Below are 19,008 nucleotides of genomic sequence, written 5' to 3'. Positions count from 1 at the left end.
CTTCAGAATTATTGCACTTTCACCAACTGTTTAAGCACTAATATTGTGACTATAACCTCATGCATATTGTTTATTTTACCTCATAGGTCCTGTTTTATAAAATTATCATATAAATGAACACACTCTCTAAATCATGGCAGCTGTTAAGAGTGTTGTTACTATTACAATTTTAATTTGAATCTCATTATTATATTTTCCATTTTAATTTTAACTTAATTAGTAATTTAAAAAATATATATAATTAGATTTTATTTTATTTTATTATATATATATATATATATATATATATATTTGTTTTAATAAAATGTTTTGGTTTCTTTAATGGTTTAAATTCTAGTGTCCGTTTTAGTTGACTATAATAATCCTGGCTGATAAAACTCAAACGTTTCTTTTGAAATTTAAAACGGGGAAATTCCTATCAATAGTTCATCACTTCATGACTTTATGGCTGAAAAAAAATAATGTCTTAATCAAAAAATGTCTTAATCATAGAAAAGCAGTCACCATCTACTATTTTTCATCATAGTTTCTTGGTAATAATGAGTAAAGTTTTTGGGTGAACTATAGAAATGAGCCATCACTGACAGTCTCGTGTGTATAAGTTGTTGTATTTGGAGAGCTGTAGGAAGTGCTGCTGCTGAGATGATCTCCAGACTCACAGCAGATGGGATTGGGATCCAAACGGCTTTATTTTCCTCTGGCCTTTAACACTTACCATTATGACTACAATTATAATCACATTTATCAGTGCAAATGCTTTGTTCCCCCTGCATGAGATTTGTGCACATGGAAATGACCAGTTGCATCACCTTTCTTTTGCTTTTGTGCATTAAATGCTGTAACAGAACCGTGCTGTCCCACGTCACACAACAATAATAAAAAAAAAGCAGATTTTTTGGAAAGAGAATCAACACTTAGAATGAGGGGGGTTAATGGCAAAATGCATGGAGGGGAAAAATAGAGAAGAAAATGTGCTTGAGTGTCATTAAAAACAGTGCAAAAAATCTTAATGGTTTTAAAATAGGCTTTATTTTCATCATGCAACTTAAAACTGTGCAACTTTTTCTTTTGAATTTGATGTTAAATGTGACTTGGTGGGTTTCTCCCACACAAATGCTGTGCAATATCTGCTGGAAATGAAGGAACTGTTAAAGTCTTATACAGTGTGCAGGTTTTGGTCTGTTAGGCTGTGATTTAACGCACTCTTGTCTGGAGTTCAGTTATGATGAGATGGATGGTTTGCTGCTGCATGTTGTTTTTTCCATGAGACCTGAAGGTTTCTTCACAGTCATTGTTCACACCAGAATGAACAGGATGTGCCAGGAAGAGAGTGATGCATGTGCAGAATAGTTATGAGCTCAGGCAGACCATGAGTTTAGCTGTAAGTGTTCAGATTTGAAATATTTCATACCACAATGACTTCAGGACAAATCAGTAAGACCAGACATGGTGCAAGTGCACAAAACAGGTGCAAGTGATTAGTTAAAGCATTGCTGCTTGTGTTCCGTTGTGATTAGCTTTTTTTTGACATATTTCAGCGATGTTTCCGTCTACATAATCTTAAGTGAATTTTAGGATATTGCATAAAAAATTCTGGATGGAAATATACTGAATGCACTCAATTGATGCTGAATGGTAAGAAAACATGATGGAAACACATTTACAGAATAAATGACTGATACTTGAACCAGTTTTTCTTATGAAAAAGATCAAATCTGGAATATTGCATAGAAAGTGAATATTGCAATATTGCATAAATTATTGCATAAAAAGTGCAAAAAATTGAATTTTTCAATAATGTTTTATGCAATATTTCAGTATTTTCTGCAGATGTTTTATGCTGTATTTCAATATTTTCTTCAAGCGTTTCATGCAATATTTCATTTTTTTTGCTTGTTTTATACAATAGGCCCTATTCTGTTTCCGCCCCGTTTTTGTAATATTACATTTTTCATGAATATTTTATGCTATATTCAAATCTTTCACAATTTTGCATGCATACATAGTGCTTGTGTAGTTAGAGCAGCTGATCTGATGCTTACATTGCTAGTGTTTTAGGCACAAGACAGTACACAACATGATACAAGATGCAGATGTGTGATAAATAATTGCATTTATTAAAAGATTTAAATTTGAGTATTTCATTAAGAATCCCTCTTATGGTTCAAAGTATATAGAGCTGAATTATTGTCATGCTTTTCAAGACAACTCATAGATTCTGTAATCAATGTTTCCACATGAACAATTTTTTTAAATGCATATTTTTTTTTGTCCAGTTTTAGTTATTTTACTGTGTCAAGTTAATCTAAATTAAAGTGACAAATGCTTTCTTGGCAACTAATTGAAATAAGAGTAATTTTTTGTATATTTTATTTCAGTTAATGCAAATTTTTTTTCAATTAACTTTTTTCAATTTTTTCAATTTTTTTAGTATAGATTTTTTTGTACTCAAATTGCTAGTACATTTTTTGTTCATTATTTAATGTATGTTTGAATAAATCTGTCATGACAGCGTCTTTAAATTACAGTCACTGTTTAAATGTTATATTTTTTTAAAGAACATACAGAAACATAATTGTATCATTAAAAAGTTGATGTAAAGACTGCTGTATGTGAAATTTTAATATTTATATGCAACTCAGTGTTGATCATTCAATAGATTTGAGTTAATAATTGTAAATTAAATGTTTGTTTTCAGTTTCGGTTAAAACATTAGGGTTCCAAACAACATTGAGGTTTTATTGAATGAACCAAAAAAAAAAAAAAAAAACTAAACAAATCCAGTTATTTTTTTCTTTATTGTTCCACAAGTGAGAGAAAGAGAATCAGACAGGTTCGGAGAGAAACGAGTGCGAGCACATGACAGAAACGGGTGATTATGCTAATTCTGTCATAATGGGAGATGGTTTTAGAAGCTGATTTTAAAAGCGACAGCAGCATTGACACATTGTGAGCCATAGGCGTCCGTTACACTGGAGTATGAAGTGTTCATTATTAGTGCTGTTCCCCAGCTGGACCATCCACCTTTGATGAAGCGCTCAAATAACAGGGTGAACGTCTGGCGTTCCTCTAGCGCTGTAATCACTGTCAGTATCACACTCACTATCTGCACTGCTTTCAACAGAGTGGTTGAAGATTGAAATGCAGGTATTATGCAATGTAAAGTCTTAAATTGATTACTTTAGAAAGTGTTCGGTGCACCGTTCCAAACGTAGTGCGCTGCCTACATAGGCATCCTTTTAAGGCATCAAATAAGTAGGCAGCGTAATTATGCCTCATTTAAGCCAAAACACCAAAATAAAATGCAGCGTTGCACGTGTGTGCGTCATGGAAAAGAATGCATTGAAATGGATGGATCAAAAAATATTGATTATAAATCAAATTCATTTTAAATAAAACACATGGAACAAAATTGTTTAAGGAAGGCATAAATATAGAAAATATAACTTTTTTCATATAGTGTGCTATAAAAAAAAAAAAAACAATCCTCCATAAATAGACCGTTTTAATGGTTTAATTCAATAAATAATTTCAATATTTCATAATTAGTTTTTTAACAGTTTAAAATGTATACAAATGTCCGATGAAATGTCATAAAACCAGAATTTTTGTAATTTTTCAGTATTTTGTTTTAATGGTTTAATTATATTTTTGTCATAAAAAGGATCGCTAATCAAATAATTGTCAATTTATTGACATTTATATAAAAATGGTGCCTTTGACACTTTTATATATTGATTCAGGAATTCTGTTGTAATTTTTCTGCATTCTGTGTTTTATTTAATACAAATGTATTATTAAAACCAGTGGTTAATTAAATTAACATTCATTCAAATAGACACAGAAGAGAGAGTTATCATTTAAATGTTTATATTTACAACAACAATCTAGAGTAGAAATATCATTGTATCTTTGAAGAAATTGATATTAAAAATGCTAATCTTCTTCTAATTTTCTCAAATTTTATTATTATTATTATTTTTATTTTTATTTTTTCTTGACATTTCATGTCACACAGTAAATTTCATTGTAGGCAATGGATTCTGTGCATGTAACTTTTAGAAACATGCATTTGTCGGGAGTATCATATTATATTTGTGAAAATATGTGAGTATCATATTATTTTTGTGCTTTATGTTTCAGTTTCTCCAAGTGTAGTGTTCTAAACACTCAAAAATGAGGCTGTATTTTAATTAAGATGTTCCCTTAGAAGGTAGCTGCCTATGTAGGATGCTTTATAGGATTTGAACCAGAACCAATTCAATTCAAGTTTATTTGTGTTGCGCTTTTTACAATACAAATCATTACAAAGCAACTTTACAGAAAATTATGTTTCTACAATATTTAGTAGTAGCTTATATGTGGTGTCTGTCAGTTTGTGCACGTTCGACAGGATTTTTCAGAAAAATTAAGTTATACTACATATATGAGCCATTTCAATCTTTCCATGCCATGAAAGTTTTGCATGGATTATAAATAATTATAAGCCAGGAACTATTTATTTTCAACCATTTAAATGTGTTTTCAAATGCATGTATGCATGGCCTTTTCTTATCTTTTGTTCTTGAGTGGAAGCTATTTTCATCCGTGTTTCAGTGGGGTGGTCGTCCCTGACGGTTGGCTATCATTAGCACTTAAGTGAAGTACACTAGTCTCCAGACGCGACTGTGAAGTGTTCTTGAAGCAGAGCTGCATATTACCTGACAACAAGCCATTTGCAGGAGCAGCACAGAGTCATTTCCCCAGCCCATCATCTTCATCTGTCTGTGGGTTACATCATCTCTCCTGCATGCTGCTTCATCATCTGCCTCTGCTCTGCAGTGCTTTGTTAAACGAGTTACTACAGCTAGTGCTGGTGTCACTGATAGATCAGGTCTCGAGCGAACCGCTGTCATTATATTGAACAGATCTGTCTGTACTGTTAGTGCCAGTTTGGGAGGCTGTTTTTTGAGAAGACTATAGATTTATTCTTGTCTCATTTTAAAAACGCGCTTTAATCCACAGTATAAATGTTATCTACTGGCTATCTACCATTAGATCATTCGATTTTTCTTCCTCAAATTCCATGTTTTCCATTTTAACCATGTCCTATCAATTTAATTCTAAAACTATAAAATCATAAAATTTTAACAGTTTATAAAATGTAACAATTATGCCGCACATAATACAGAAATTCTGTTGTGTATTTGGATTTTCCTCTTTTTTTTTAATTCGTCTTATGATTCAAAATGATGGAAGCTATGAAGCTCATAGAATTTAACAGCAATTTATTCAGTTTAACAAAAATATATATATTTTTTTTCCCCACATGTATGTATTTTCAGTCATTAAAAATCCAGTGGTTTAATTACAGAAGCATTATTTAATCAATTTATAAAATGTAAAAGTTAATATTATCATGTATATAATAAGCATCTAGTTAATATAATAAGCTTCTAAAAATATTTTATTAAATATATATATTATTATTATTAGAAAATGGTTGTATGTTTTATTTTTTCTAGATTTGATTTAATACAAATGAATTATCGTCATATTAACCATTAACAAATTAATTATTTTTAAAAAAAAACAATTGAAATATTTGCTGCATGACAGAGGATTATTGTTAAACTGTCAAAAAAAATTATTCTTGAAATAAATATTTAATAATTGTAATCTGATTACTTTGAGAAGTACATTCTACTGTACTATACTGTAGTAATATATTTGTCATAACACACACGCGCACACACACACACACACACACACCACAGACAATCACACACACACACACACACTATATATATAAATATATATATATATATATGTGTGGCTCTTCAGCGGCTAAACAAAAAGATGAAGTAATTACAGCCAGACACAGGCTAAGATATTAAAGATTTATGCTTGTATAATGGCGTTATTGTCCTGGAGGAAAGGGTTTTACAGTTGACTGTAATAATGGCTTAAGTGTAAAGGAGGAGACTTTTCAAGGCTTTTTTGTGTAAATATTGTGGCAATAGAAAATCTCCCCAGAGTATGCTTTAATTATTAGATTATGTAAGAGTATATTGGCATTATATCAACCACACCAGCCTCTAGTCGTTATCCCTGTCTGCTGAAAATCAATATCTGTCTGCAAACGGACACAGCGTATGTTTGAGGGAATTTTGATGTGCGTTTGAGCTAAAATAATGGGAATTAATAATACATTTGACTCCTTCTCGTCATTTCCTTTTGCAACATGCAGCATTATGTGATATCCTGAATTATTTAATATTGTTATATAGTGTAATATAATCTAAAGTTTGGAATAAGTATGTCTTTGAAAGAAGTTTCTTCTACTCATTTATTTGCTCCAAAATACTGTGAAAATTTTAAAATATTATTGCAATTTAAAAAGCTGTTTTCTGTGTGAATCTGTGTTAAAGTGTAATGTATTTCTGTGATGCTCCGCTGTATTTTCAGCATCATTCCTCCAGTCTTCAGAGTCACATGATCTTCAGAAATCATGAAAATATGATGATTTATATTTTTTTTTGAGAAAACAGTGATCCATTTTATATTTCAGTTTTCACAGATGAATAGAGAGTTCAAAAGAACAGCATTTATTTGAAACAGAAGTCTTTTGTAACATTATGCATGTCTATTTTGATCAATTTAATGTGTCCTTGTTGAACACAATTATTTTATTTGACGTTATTACTCTATTTTTAATCTAATAAATACAGCCTTGGTGAGCAGAAGCAACTTTTGGCAAAACAGTAAAACATTCCTTTCAACAGCAACAATGACAAAAAAAAAATACTGTAATTTTTATATTTGATTCATTTCAGTAAGTCATTTAAATGATTCTTTCAAAATGACTCTGAGAGTTAAACCATACTTAATTTTACAAATTCTTTCATATAATGCAATTAAATATCTAAACGCACTATTAAATATACTTAAATGCTGATGTATGCTTTCTATATTTTAAGTTTGGTTTTATTAATGAGGGTTTAATTTGATTCAATTGCATTTATTGAACCGTTTGTTTGACTGAGAACTTCAGTGTTTTTGTACCACATAAATACTAGCGATTGAGAAGAGAATATAATCTTATTATTTTCTTTATATCATCCAGTGCTTTAAGTGGCCCAAAAGAGGCGCCAGTACTCTATTATAGCGTTTTTTGTTTTGTTTTGTTTTTTATGATGACTGCCCTCATCCCCTGAGGTAACAACAACTATACTGAAGGGGTTTAATATACAGCAGTCAACAGGCGGCCATAATAATAAATACTTTTATTAGTTTGTGGATTTGGTTGAGCTAGAAAGAACTGAACATGAATAAAATGTGCAAAAGGATTTTGAAAAAATACCCATAGAAAGACCTACTGTATTATTGCATTCAAACTCCTGAACTGATTCAAATGATTCGCGATCCCCAAACTGACTCAAATGATTCTCGAACCCGCTTTGAACTCCCGAACTGACTCCAATGATTCTCGAACCCGCTTTGAACTCCCGAACTGACTCAAATGATTCGCGAATCCGCTTCGAACTCACGAACTGATTCAAATGATTTGCGATCTCCAAACTGACTCAAATGATTCGCGATCCCGCTACGAACTCCCGAACTGATTCAAATAATTTGCGATCCCCACACTAACTCAAATGCTTCGCGAACCAGCTTTGAACTCCCGAACTGACTCAAATGATTCGCGAACCCGATGGTTCAAATGATTCGCCATCTTGCTCCGAACTCCCAAACTGACTCAGATGATTCGCGAATCCGCTCCGAACTCACGAACTGATTCAAATGATTTGCATCCCCAAATTGACTCAAATGCTTCGCGAACACGTTTTGAACTCCCGAACTGATGATTCGCGAACCCGCTACGAACTCCCGAACTGATGATTCGCGAACCCGCTACGAACTCCCGAACTGATTATAATTTTCCCGCTCAGAACTCCCGAACTGATTCAAATGATTCGCGATCCCCAAACTGACAAATAGGCAAATAGGGGACCTGACACCTTGCAACTCAGACAAAGATAGTTGACAAAATCAAACTAATATAAAATCATATTGGATTTTAAAGGGTATTTTTGCCTTAAACAAAATCCAAAAAAAAAAAACTGTCATAATAACAGATTGCAAAATAAAAAATATTTATATAACACAAATGAACGTACTGGTACGCTAAAAGCACGTTCTGGGCGCACAGAGAGGTGGCAGTACGCTCTAGAGCTATATTTGGAAGTGGTGGTACTGAGTACTGGTGCGTACCGGCCCACTTAAAGCACTGATATCATCAGATATTTATGAAGCTGTTGCCTTGTTAAAGCTAGTTCTAGTGGTTTTTCTGTTGATCTTGAAATGATGGGCAGCTAGTTGAGCTCTGGATTGATTTGGGAGGATCCTGTCGGTCAGAGAGTGAATCCCTGTTGTTCACTGGACACTTTCTCTGTGGCTCCTCATTACGAGACATTCATTTGATTGTCATTCTCCTCTCAGACAGACAGAGGCTTGTGCTGCCATGGCAACAGACCAGCTTCATTTACATATTATGGTCCATCAGTGATTTCTGTGCTGTGGATCCTGAAGACAATCAGCAAATCACCTTCTAAATGAGAAGGATTGTGAGATTATCTGTATGATAAAACTCATATGGTCATCAGTTTACAATAGTAACCGCATCACCACATATTTTACATCAGTCTAAGTATTAATTCTTTGCTAGTATCATAGCATTTGTTAATATTTTCGTATTTGTATGTTTTTTTTTTTTCAAGTTCTACTTGAAGTTCTACTACAATTTTTATTTTATTACATATTAAGTCATTTTAGTATTTAAACTTATTTTTAATAGTTGTAAAGGCAACTTGAGGTTGATATTGTAATTGTTATTTTTATTTCAGATTTTTTTGTTATTTGTTTTTCCTATAGCAAAAATTATTTGTAATGATTTATATATATATATATATATATATATATATATATATATATATATATATATATATATATATATATAAATAAAAAAGCTTCATGTATGCTGCTTCATATATTTAATTACATTATAGTTTTGGATAATCCATTAAAATTAATTGCTTGATTGAATTAGGGATGGACACAAACTAAAATATCAGATTATTGCTAACAAATGAATAAGACTGTTAAAAAATAAAATAAAAAATAAAATAAAATAAGCTTCAACTAGTTCAGATCAATGTTACTTATGTTTGTTATATATACAATATTTATTATTATTATTATTATTAATTCTTTTTTTTTTTTTTTTTACAATATAGCCTACCTATAGTTTCTATTTTTATTTTAGTTAGTTATCTTTGTACACCAAGTTAAACAAAGTGAAAATGATTCCTTGGCAACTTGCTGAAATTTTTTATTATTATTATTTATTCAAAATTATATATGTAATTATAATTGTATTTATTTATTGTTTACATATTTGAACAATTTTTTTTATTGTTTTAGTTTAAAATAACTGCAATAACCCTGATGCAGAATGTTTGAATTCTGATTAGATTCATAATAGAAATGTCCATCAGGCTCTTTTACTGTTTTAAATGTTTGCACGTTGCTTTTTACGATGAAAATGCCAAGCAGACCCGTCACTGATAGCTATGCACCTATAGCTTGATATATCAGTGTAGTCCGAGGATAATCACCACTTCCGTCATGATGTTTGAGAATCATAAGTTTTATACTTGTATACTGCAAGCTTTAACACACGCCTCCTTCAAACATGAATAATCCACGTTCATGAATTGTGCAGCTGATGTTCCCTCCAGTGCCGTCGCTCCCTACACGCAGAGTACGCAGTCTGCGTCGGGCCCCAACTCCCAGGGGGGGCACCATCCCAGTTGCTCAAAAAAAAAGCAAAGTATTGCATAAAGTCCATGTTGAAAAGTGGTTTCTAAACATTTAAAGGCATCATGCAACACTCGTTTCTTAATTTGTGCTGCTGATTACAAAAATAATTTCTGTTTTGCTCTCTCATGACACACTTTTGCAAAACTGAATGCATTTTGTAGCATTTTTGCATCTGATAATGCATAAGATGAAGATGTTTTGTATTTTCCCTTAATCTGCTGAAAAACACACAAACCTCATGATTCCTCTTTATATTATTAACTATTTAATTAATTGTCTGTCTGCTTTGAAAGTCAGAATTTTGGTCAATTTTTTTAACATTGCATCATCAAATCAGGTAATACTTTTTTTTATCAGCAATTATTATCCATTTACTTAACCTCATGTCATTCCAAACCTGTTTTTTTTATTTTTTGTTTGTTTGTTTTTTGTTTTGTTTTTGCAAATAAATTCAAAGCAGAATGTATGTTTCCATACAAAGGAAAATATCATAGTGTTAACTCATGCATGATTTTCCAAGTCTTCTGAAGTCTTACAGTCGCTTTGCTTTGTTTTGTTTTTAATTTGCATCTCAAGACATGTCAGACCAGCTTTGTAATGAGAATTTGGTGGAAAATGTTGAATTGTCTTGAGGAAAAAGTCACAGTGGAAAGATTTTAATGGTCCTAAAAATAGTCTTCAGAGTTCAGATCAAACTGTGAGGTACAGAATCTGCACCTGTAGGATTTACATGAAAACATCTCCAATAGAAATACATTCAAGCCTTTTATGCTTGTTTTTGTTTTACCTCATTTAAGTTATATATTGAAGTGTTGTTTAAATAAAAGATAAAATGGTATAATTTTGATGAAAATGCTTGCAGCTCATGTAAGATATTCATGCATTTTACTTGTGTTTTAAATCCATACCACTATTAGCGGTCTATGCTTTTTTGCTGCTGAATAATTTTGTTTTCAGAATAATGCTGTGCATAAATGAGATTACACAGGCAATGCTTTAAAATAAAGATATGTGCAAGATGAGATGACTTATGTTCGAAGAAATATCATTTATAACATGTAATCTGCAAAGAATCATATAAATAATTACAATTTTATTTTATGCAAAATGCATATTTTTTTAAATGTGTGTATAATTATTTTATTATTTATTTATATATATATATATATAAAGATTTTTTCTCCAATATGTTATTCATTAATAATGTATTTTTATATAATTGTAATGTTTAGCTTTTTAAATGCATTAAATATATATATATTTCAAATACATTAGCTTTTCAAATATAAGTTGTTTTGATCTATTTTTACTTTTTTATTTTTGTATACATTAACAACAATAAATAAATACTCACTTTGCTGCATATGGGACTATATTGAGAAAACAGTAGGCTGAATATTCATTTATTATGAATCAGTTTGTGAGTTTTCAGTGCTTTCTTGCGTGACTAATGCACATAATCAGGAGATGTGTTTAAATAATACATGCTTTTCAGAAAAGCTTCTGAAAGTGTGTCATTTTGTCATTCATCCTATGAGGAGGTTCAGACGGCCGGAAGTTTTTCCCCTTGAATGTGCGCATCAGTTGAGCAAGACGTCTTTGATGGCATTTTAAGTATTTGAATTTTATTACTGTAATTCAGTTAGGTTTCTCTGACAGACTGCAGCTCATTTAAGATCATATTCCTGTCTGCATCCTGCTGTTTTTGTCTGATATCATTATATAAGATCGATTAAAAAAAAATGCTTTCAGGTTTTATTTCCTTCCAGAAGTAGGTCCGGGTTGTATAACTGAGGAAAAATGGCTGATGTTTTTCATCTTTTTGATGCTATGCAGAGTATTTTTAATATATATATATATGTGTGTGTGTGTGTGTGTGTGTGGCCGAGAGAGAGAGAATTAATATGTAATCAAATATTTAAAATAAAAAATGCATCAATATCGATTAAGTTGCATTAATCAAAAGTTACAATGCATTACATTTACAAAAAAATATAAATCTAAAATAGTTGATATTGTTCAGCTTTTTGCTAATAACGAGTGTTTATTTCATAAGTATAATGTATCATTCATAACATTGACATCAATTGCATCAATAATTACATTAATAATAAGTAATAAAAATACAAAGCTAAAACTCTACCAATAATAATGAATAAAAATGATATATATGATTGTAAATGGAATTATAAAAGCCTAAGAATCGCTGGTTTCCAGTGCTTTTATTCTAAGGAGCAGCTTTGCTTCAATGGATCCTCTGTATTTCTGTTTGACTTCAGGTGGGTGTTTGGATTGGTTAACTCTTTGCTGCACTTTAGTGTAAACGTTGCCCTTGAGCTCCACACTGATACAGTGAGTCATGTGTGCGTTCAGCGATCTGTTATATGATGTGAAGCTCCGTCTGACACGGCTCTGATCAAACGACCCACTGGATATCAGGCTTTCTAAGGAATCTGCCGGCAGTTCAGCATTAGATGAATTTCACGGCTCTTAGCGTACAAGACTGAAGCATGACAATCTTGAGGCTTAGATGATTGCATTACATAATAAATGTAATTAAATCACTGTCACAAATAAAGTTCAGGCTGTAAGCGGTTGATATTCTGCAGCTTTTGAGAAGAGGAAAAAGCTAACAGTCCATGGCTAAAAACTCCATATATGTGCTATTATTTTTTGCATTCAGCATTAAATAGTAAATGGATTCAACAATATTCAATATAGTGGAAGTAGGGATGCATGGTAAACAATTTTATTTTACAGTAAAGCTACTGTTTTCTGTAGACCTGAAATTGAATTCATTTTATAATTGAACTTTGGAAAATTAACACTATTTTTTTTTTTTACTGAATTGAATTAACATTGAACTGAACTGAGCTGAATGATGGAAAAATTGTGAATTAGTTTCATGATTGATGAAACCTTTACACTTTTATTGAATCAAGCTGAATAACGGGACTGTTGTCTTCTGCTCGGCTGTTTTGAATCTGAATCATATTTTTTAATAATTGATTAATTTTGTAACATTGACACTCAACGAATCAACTTTTGAACTGAATTAAGCTGAATACTGGCACTATTGTCTTTAGTAGAGCTGATTTGAACTGAATTGAATCAACATTGATGCTATTTTTTAACTGAACTGAATCATCGTTTGAGTTATTATACTAAGCGGAATTATTCTATGTATTTGTTTAATAATTAATTAATTATTTTTTGCAACATTAACACAGTTATTCAACTGAATTGAATAAACTTTTGAAATGGATTTAGATGAATATTGACATTTTCTGTAGACCTGTTTTAAATCAGAATTGAATTTTTCATAGTTGAATTTTGCAACACTGATACTGTTATTGAACTGAATTGAATCAACTTTTGAACTTATTTGAGCTTGATTAGGACACTTGTGAATTAGTTTCACAGTTGATTACATTTTTTTTTGTAATTGAATCAATGTTGAACTCAATTAAAGGGTTACTCCACCCCGAAATTAAAATTCTGTCATTACTCACCCTCATGTTGTACCAAACCCGTAAGACCTTTTTTCATCTAGACCACAACACAACTGAATTGTTCCCAGGTCCAGAAACATAATAAAGACATCAGTAAAACAGTCCACGTGACTTCACTGGCTCAACTTAAATTTTTCAAAGCTACGAGAATACTTTTTTTTGCAAATAGAACAAAAATAACAATATTATTCAACAATTGTTCTCCCCTGAGTTACATCTTCCGCCATTCAACGAAGATCTTATGGGTTTGGAACGACATGAGGGTAATAATGACTGAATTTTCATTTTGGAAGAATTATTTGCAACCGTTTAAGATTAATTATTAGCTTCTGTCGAGCTGCTTTTGAACTAAAATTGAATTTGTCTCATTATTGATGAGCTTTGCAACTTACACTGACTATAATTTAATCAAACGTAGTTATAGAGAGTTTAATAGTTACGTTGTTGCGCTGTGTCCAGTAATTGAATTTATTCAACTTTTGACATTTATTTAACTGAATTGAATCAACTTTAAGCCAATATAGTAGAGTAATTTTAAAACGGCATTGAATTTGTCTAATTGATTGAATTTTGCAGCATTGACAGTTACTGAACTGAATTGAATCAGCATTGAATGGCAGCAACTGTGAATTTCATTTGATAAATGAATTTTGCCGCATTCTCACGATTATTTTCCTGTTTATTACTGTGAATCTGCTTTGAGACGAGCTGTGTTGTAGGAGTCGGTTTAAACACGGTTTCTCCTCCTCACAGTGGTGTCTCTGTCATCTTCTCCTGACCACTGTGATCTTGTGTTTGTCTTGTAGTCAGAGGATCAAGTCCTCCTGCTGTCCGCCGCAGGCCGCCGGGAGCTGGCCGTCCACACAGGGACCCTCCAATGGCTGGGAGATGTCGTCCTCTAGAGAGACCTGCTACATCAAGTGAGTGTGTTCATTCAGCCTTCCTCCTGATGCAGATAACTGTCCTTCCTGGCATAACCTGTCACGTTCCCTCCGTCTGCGCGTCCCGAATACTGATTCTGTCCTCTTCGGCGCACTGCACACAGTGATTCTGCGCGAGTTCGAGAGCGACAGCAGCTTTGATCTGTTTAGGACTCGAGCAAAGCTTCACGCTGCACATTTTCTTGCAGAAACCCGTGTCAGCCTTCTGAAGTGACGAACCGGTAAAAGATACAAATGCTCCTTGTTCCTATCTTTCCGCTATACTGACATGAGATAAATTAGATGTGAGGAGGCTAAGTACAACATGTGAGTCCACAGATGCTTCAGTTGAAGTGACGAGGACACACTTAATTTTACTTTTCCTGATGGACTACATCTGCCTCTAAAAGTGCTATATAAGTGGTGCTTTATTATAATCCATCTAGTGCATTTAGTATTGACCTTGCTGGTCTGTGTTTACATGCACTAGATCAGGGTTCATCAATCTTTTGGGCTTCAAGTGCCATTAACATTTTATTTATTTATTTTCTTTTTAAACCACTTTGCCAATTCCGCCCATACCCCAACTCCAATCATTTTTTAAATGCATGCAGTATTTATTGTATAAATAATTAGATAAAAATCTCTCTCTCTCTCTCTCTCTCTCTCTCTCTCTATATATATATATATATATATATATATATATATATTAATATAGATATATTATTGCTGGGCAATTAAAAAAAAATATTCGCGATTAATCGCATTATTGTCTGCGATTACAGTTTTTTTCAGTCGCTAACAAGCATTTGTCCAAGCAGTTGTCACATTTTCAAAACTCTAAACACAATTAGCACAGCATCTATCTATTGTGGCCATACCATTCACACATTTCATGTCGTTTTCACACAATATGGAGTCATTGAACACATTTCCACAATGCTTACATTTTCTGAACAGACAAGCTATACCTCCCAAAAAAATTATGGATCGTTTTTGTAGTATTTACAAATGTTAACACACAACATCCCACAATAGCAAAAACAATGTTCCAAACCTTAGATACAGTATAAAAACCTCTGCTTCTGCAATGATATCAGTTCAAAAACAATTTATCTTAGCTGATTCATGTTGTGTAAATTGGGCCAACCACAGCTGATTCCAATCTGGCTTAGACTCAATGGCAGGGCTTATTTTTTAGACAATAAACTTATACAATAAAAGGAGGACTTTGAAGAGTGATGTTTTTGGAAACAGAAACAGAAAAAGAGAAACACTGTAATGTATGGACGAGGAAGAGTAAGAGCAAGGGGCCCAGGGAGAAGAGCAGGAGCAGTGAGAGGAGCAGGAGCAGTGAGAGATGCAGTGAGAGGAGCAGGAGCAGTGAGAGGAGCAGTGAGAGGAGCAGGAAGAGTGATAAATGCAGTGAGAGGAGCAGGAGAACTGAGAGGAGCAGGAGCAGTGAGATGAGCAGTGAGAGGAGCAGTGAGAGGAGCAGGAGAACTGAGGAGCAGTGAGAGGAGCAGTGAGAGGAGCAGGAGCAGTGAGAGATGCAGTGAGAGGAGCAGTGAGAGATGCAGTGAGAGGAGCAGGAGCAGTGAGAGATGCAGTGAGAGGAGCAGTGAGAGATGCAGTGAGAGGAGCAGGAGCAGTGAGAGATGCAGTGAGAGGAGCAGTGAGAGAAGCATGAGCAGTGAGAGGAGCAGGAGCTGTGAGAGATGCAGTGAGAGGAGCAGTGAGAGATGCAGTGAGAGGAGCAGGAGCAGTGAGAGATGCAGTGAGAGGAGCAGTGAGAGGAGCAGGAGCAGTGAGAGATGCAGTGAGAGATGCAGTGAGAGGAGCAGGAGCAGTGAGAGGAGCAGTGAGAGGAGCAGGAGCAGTGAGAGATGCAGTGAGAGGAGCAGTGAGAGGAGCAGTGAGAGGAGCGGGAGCAGTGAGAGGAGCAGTGAGAGGAGCAGTGAGAGATTGAGAGATGCAGGAGCAGTGAGGGGAGCAGGAGCAGTGAGAGGAGCAGTGAGAGATGCAGTGAGAGGAGCAGGAGCAGTGAGAGATGCAGTGAGAGGAGCAGGAGCAGTGAGAGGAGCAGGAGCAGTGAGAGGAGCAGGAGCAGTGAGAGATGCAGTGAGAGGAGCAGTGAGAGGAGCAGGAGCAGTGAGAGGAGCAGGAGCAGTGAGAGATGCAGGAGCAGTGAGAGATGCAGTGAGAGGAGCAGGAGCAGTGAGAGATGCAGTGAGAGGAGCAGGAGCAGTGAGAGATGCAGTGAGAGGAGCAGTGAGAGGAGCAGTGAGAGGAGCGGGAGCAGTGAGAGATGCAGTGAGAGGAGCAGTGAGAGATGCAGTGAGAGGAGCAGGAGCAGTGAGAGATGCAGTGAAAGGAGCAGGAGCAGTGAGAGATGCAGTGAGAGGAGCAGTGAGAGATGCAGTGAGAGGAGCAGGAGCAGTGAGAGGAGCAGGAGCAGTGAGAGATGCAGGAGCAGTGAGAGATGCAGTGAGAGGAGCAGGAGCAGTGAGAGATGCAGTGAGAGGAGCAGTGAGAGATGCAGTGAGAGGAGCAGGAGCAGTGAGAGATGCAGTGAGAGGAGCAGTGAGAGGAGCAGTGAGAGGAGCAGTGAGAGAAGCATGAGCAGTGAGAGGAGCAGGAGCTGTGAGAGATGCAGTGAGAGGAGCAGTGAGAGATGCAGTGAGAGGAGCAGTGAGAGATGCAGTGAGAGGAGCAGGAGCAGTGAGAGATGCAGTGAGAGGAGCAGGAGCAGTGAGAGGAGCAGTGAGAGGAGCAGTGAGAGGAGCAGGAGCAGTGAGAGATGCAGTGAGAGGAGCAGTGAGAGGAGCAGTGAGAGGAGCGGGAGCAGTGAGAGGAGCAGTGAGAGGAGCAGTGAGAGATTGAGAGATGCAGGAGCAGTGAGGGGAGCAGGAGCAGTGAGAGGAGCAGTGAGAGGAGCAGTGAGAGGAGCAGGAGCAGTGAGAGATGCAGTGAGAGATTGTTTTTATTTTACCCCCCCCCCCTCCTTTTTTATCTGGGCTTTTTGCTGTTGTTGTTTTTTTGTTCAGAATGCTCTTATGTGTTTCATGGATATTTTGTTCACTGTAAGCAATACTGTCAAACCTTTTCTGTTGTATCATACCGTGTTTCTACTGTACCTCCTGTTGAATCATGCAACAGTAAAGGAAAAAATTGCTTTTTACTGGAATGCTTTTGAATGTGAACATTATTGTACATTTGGACATACAGTTCCTAACCAAGAAATTTAGTGTAAAACAGGGAATTGCATGTTTTGCATGCAAATACCTGTAAAACTGTGACTGAAAAGTCTATGAAGTTTTTGTAATGTCAACAATAGCCAGTATTTTGAAACCTGGTGTACTTTGATTGACTGCATGTAACTTGTGAGGTGAAAACAAGTGTTATTCTTTGACAGAATAATTTAATTTTGAGTCAGATTTCCAGTGTTTTGGTAAAGTTGGTGTGTGCAGAGAAAGATGCGTTCTATTTTGAAATGAAGATTTAGTATATATTTAACAAAATGTGTTTTTGAGAAGAAAATTATCCATTTGGCCAATTGTGTTTTGTAGGTGTGAGTCTGTGTTAAGAGTTTAGAAAAAGTATCTGAAGTATGGTCAAGCGCTTGTTAGCGATTGAAAAAAACTGTAATTGCAATTAATCACATTGTTATGCACAAAACTAATAATGTATTCAAAAATAGTGTATTGTACACTTTTTTTCATTTAAAAGTAGGCCTACTGCTATATGATCAAAGTGTAATAACATTTGGTTTGCAAATAAATGAATAAGGTGCTTTTTACAGCAGTGTTCCTTTTACATTGTAGCAGTTTAAAGTATTTATTGTAGCCTAAATCTCAATAACATTAACATTACTCTTATAACATTAATGTAATTCAGTTAAATATAAAATAAGCTATTTGTCACTGCTAGAACATATACGTATATCAGTGTGAGTGCTAACTACCCCGGAGTGCAGATCTTCTGGTACGTGCTGCATGATTGCGTGAATATGTCTGAGCAGCAAAAGTTATAGATCTCTAAAACAATCTAATGTGAGAGGGATGTGTGTTACCGCATCCCATACTACTAAAAATATTAAACCACAAAGTTAACAAATACGATTCACTCCATTGTGTTGAGCGAGATGATCCTGCTGTCTTCACGTGCTATTTCCAACTTATAAAGTCATGATTACCAGCTCTTTGCATTCTTTTCTGTTGAAAATAACAGTAGACAGTGGTTTGTGAATGTTGATGCCTAGACTAAATAATTTGATTGGGAGCATGCCCTCCTGTGACCCATGATTTGTCTGCAGTGTTGGGGGTAGTAATGCATTACAAGTAACACCAGTTATGGAATCAGATTATTAGAAAAGTAAACAAGAAACAAGCCAAAAACAAGAAAATCTTCCCCCTGGCAGGAGTTTTCAAAAATGTTTCAGTGACCTGGTGCTTCATTTGCGTGTGGACGAACAGCCCAACCTCATAGAAAAAGTGTGGTTTTACAAATAACGGCGTTTGTGTGGATAGTAGCTAGTAAACTAAACCAAGGAAACACACACATAGTACATCGAGCTGACGTATAAGACTGGACGAAGAACTCAAGAAAACACAGAGCTTAAATAGGGAGCTAAATGAGGAACTCAGTAGAGAAGGGACAAACTGGATAACAGAGAGCACATGGGGAAAAACTAGGACAAGGAGCTCAAGGAGGAA

General features: G+C 34.6%; 1 protein-coding gene across 4 annotated transcripts in view; it reads left to right on the top strand.

Annotated features, from left to right (window-relative positions):
* The window catches only part of LOC113108209 (FERM and PDZ domain-containing protein 4-like), a 60,365-nt gene that overhangs the window by 13,019 nt on the left and 28,338 nt on the right, over positions 1–19,008 (top strand). For all 4 annotated transcript variants that reach the window (XM_026271089.1, XM_026271091.1, XM_026271090.1 and 1 more), the window contains exon 2: positions 14,180–14,293. In XM_026271089.1, coding sequence (XP_026126874.1) covers positions 14,180–14,293 — 114 coding nt within the window. The remainder of the gene's footprint in view (positions 1–14,179; positions 14,294–19,008) is intronic.

Source organism: Carassius auratus, chromosome 9, assembly GCF_003368295.1.
Source record: "Carassius auratus strain Wakin chromosome 9, ASM336829v1, whole genome shotgun sequence".
Taxonomy (NCBI): domain Eukaryota; kingdom Metazoa; phylum Chordata; class Actinopteri; order Cypriniformes; family Cyprinidae; genus Carassius; species Carassius auratus.
The sequence above is the reverse complement of the archived record's forward strand: the minus strand, read 5'-3'. Positions and strand labels throughout refer to the sequence as shown.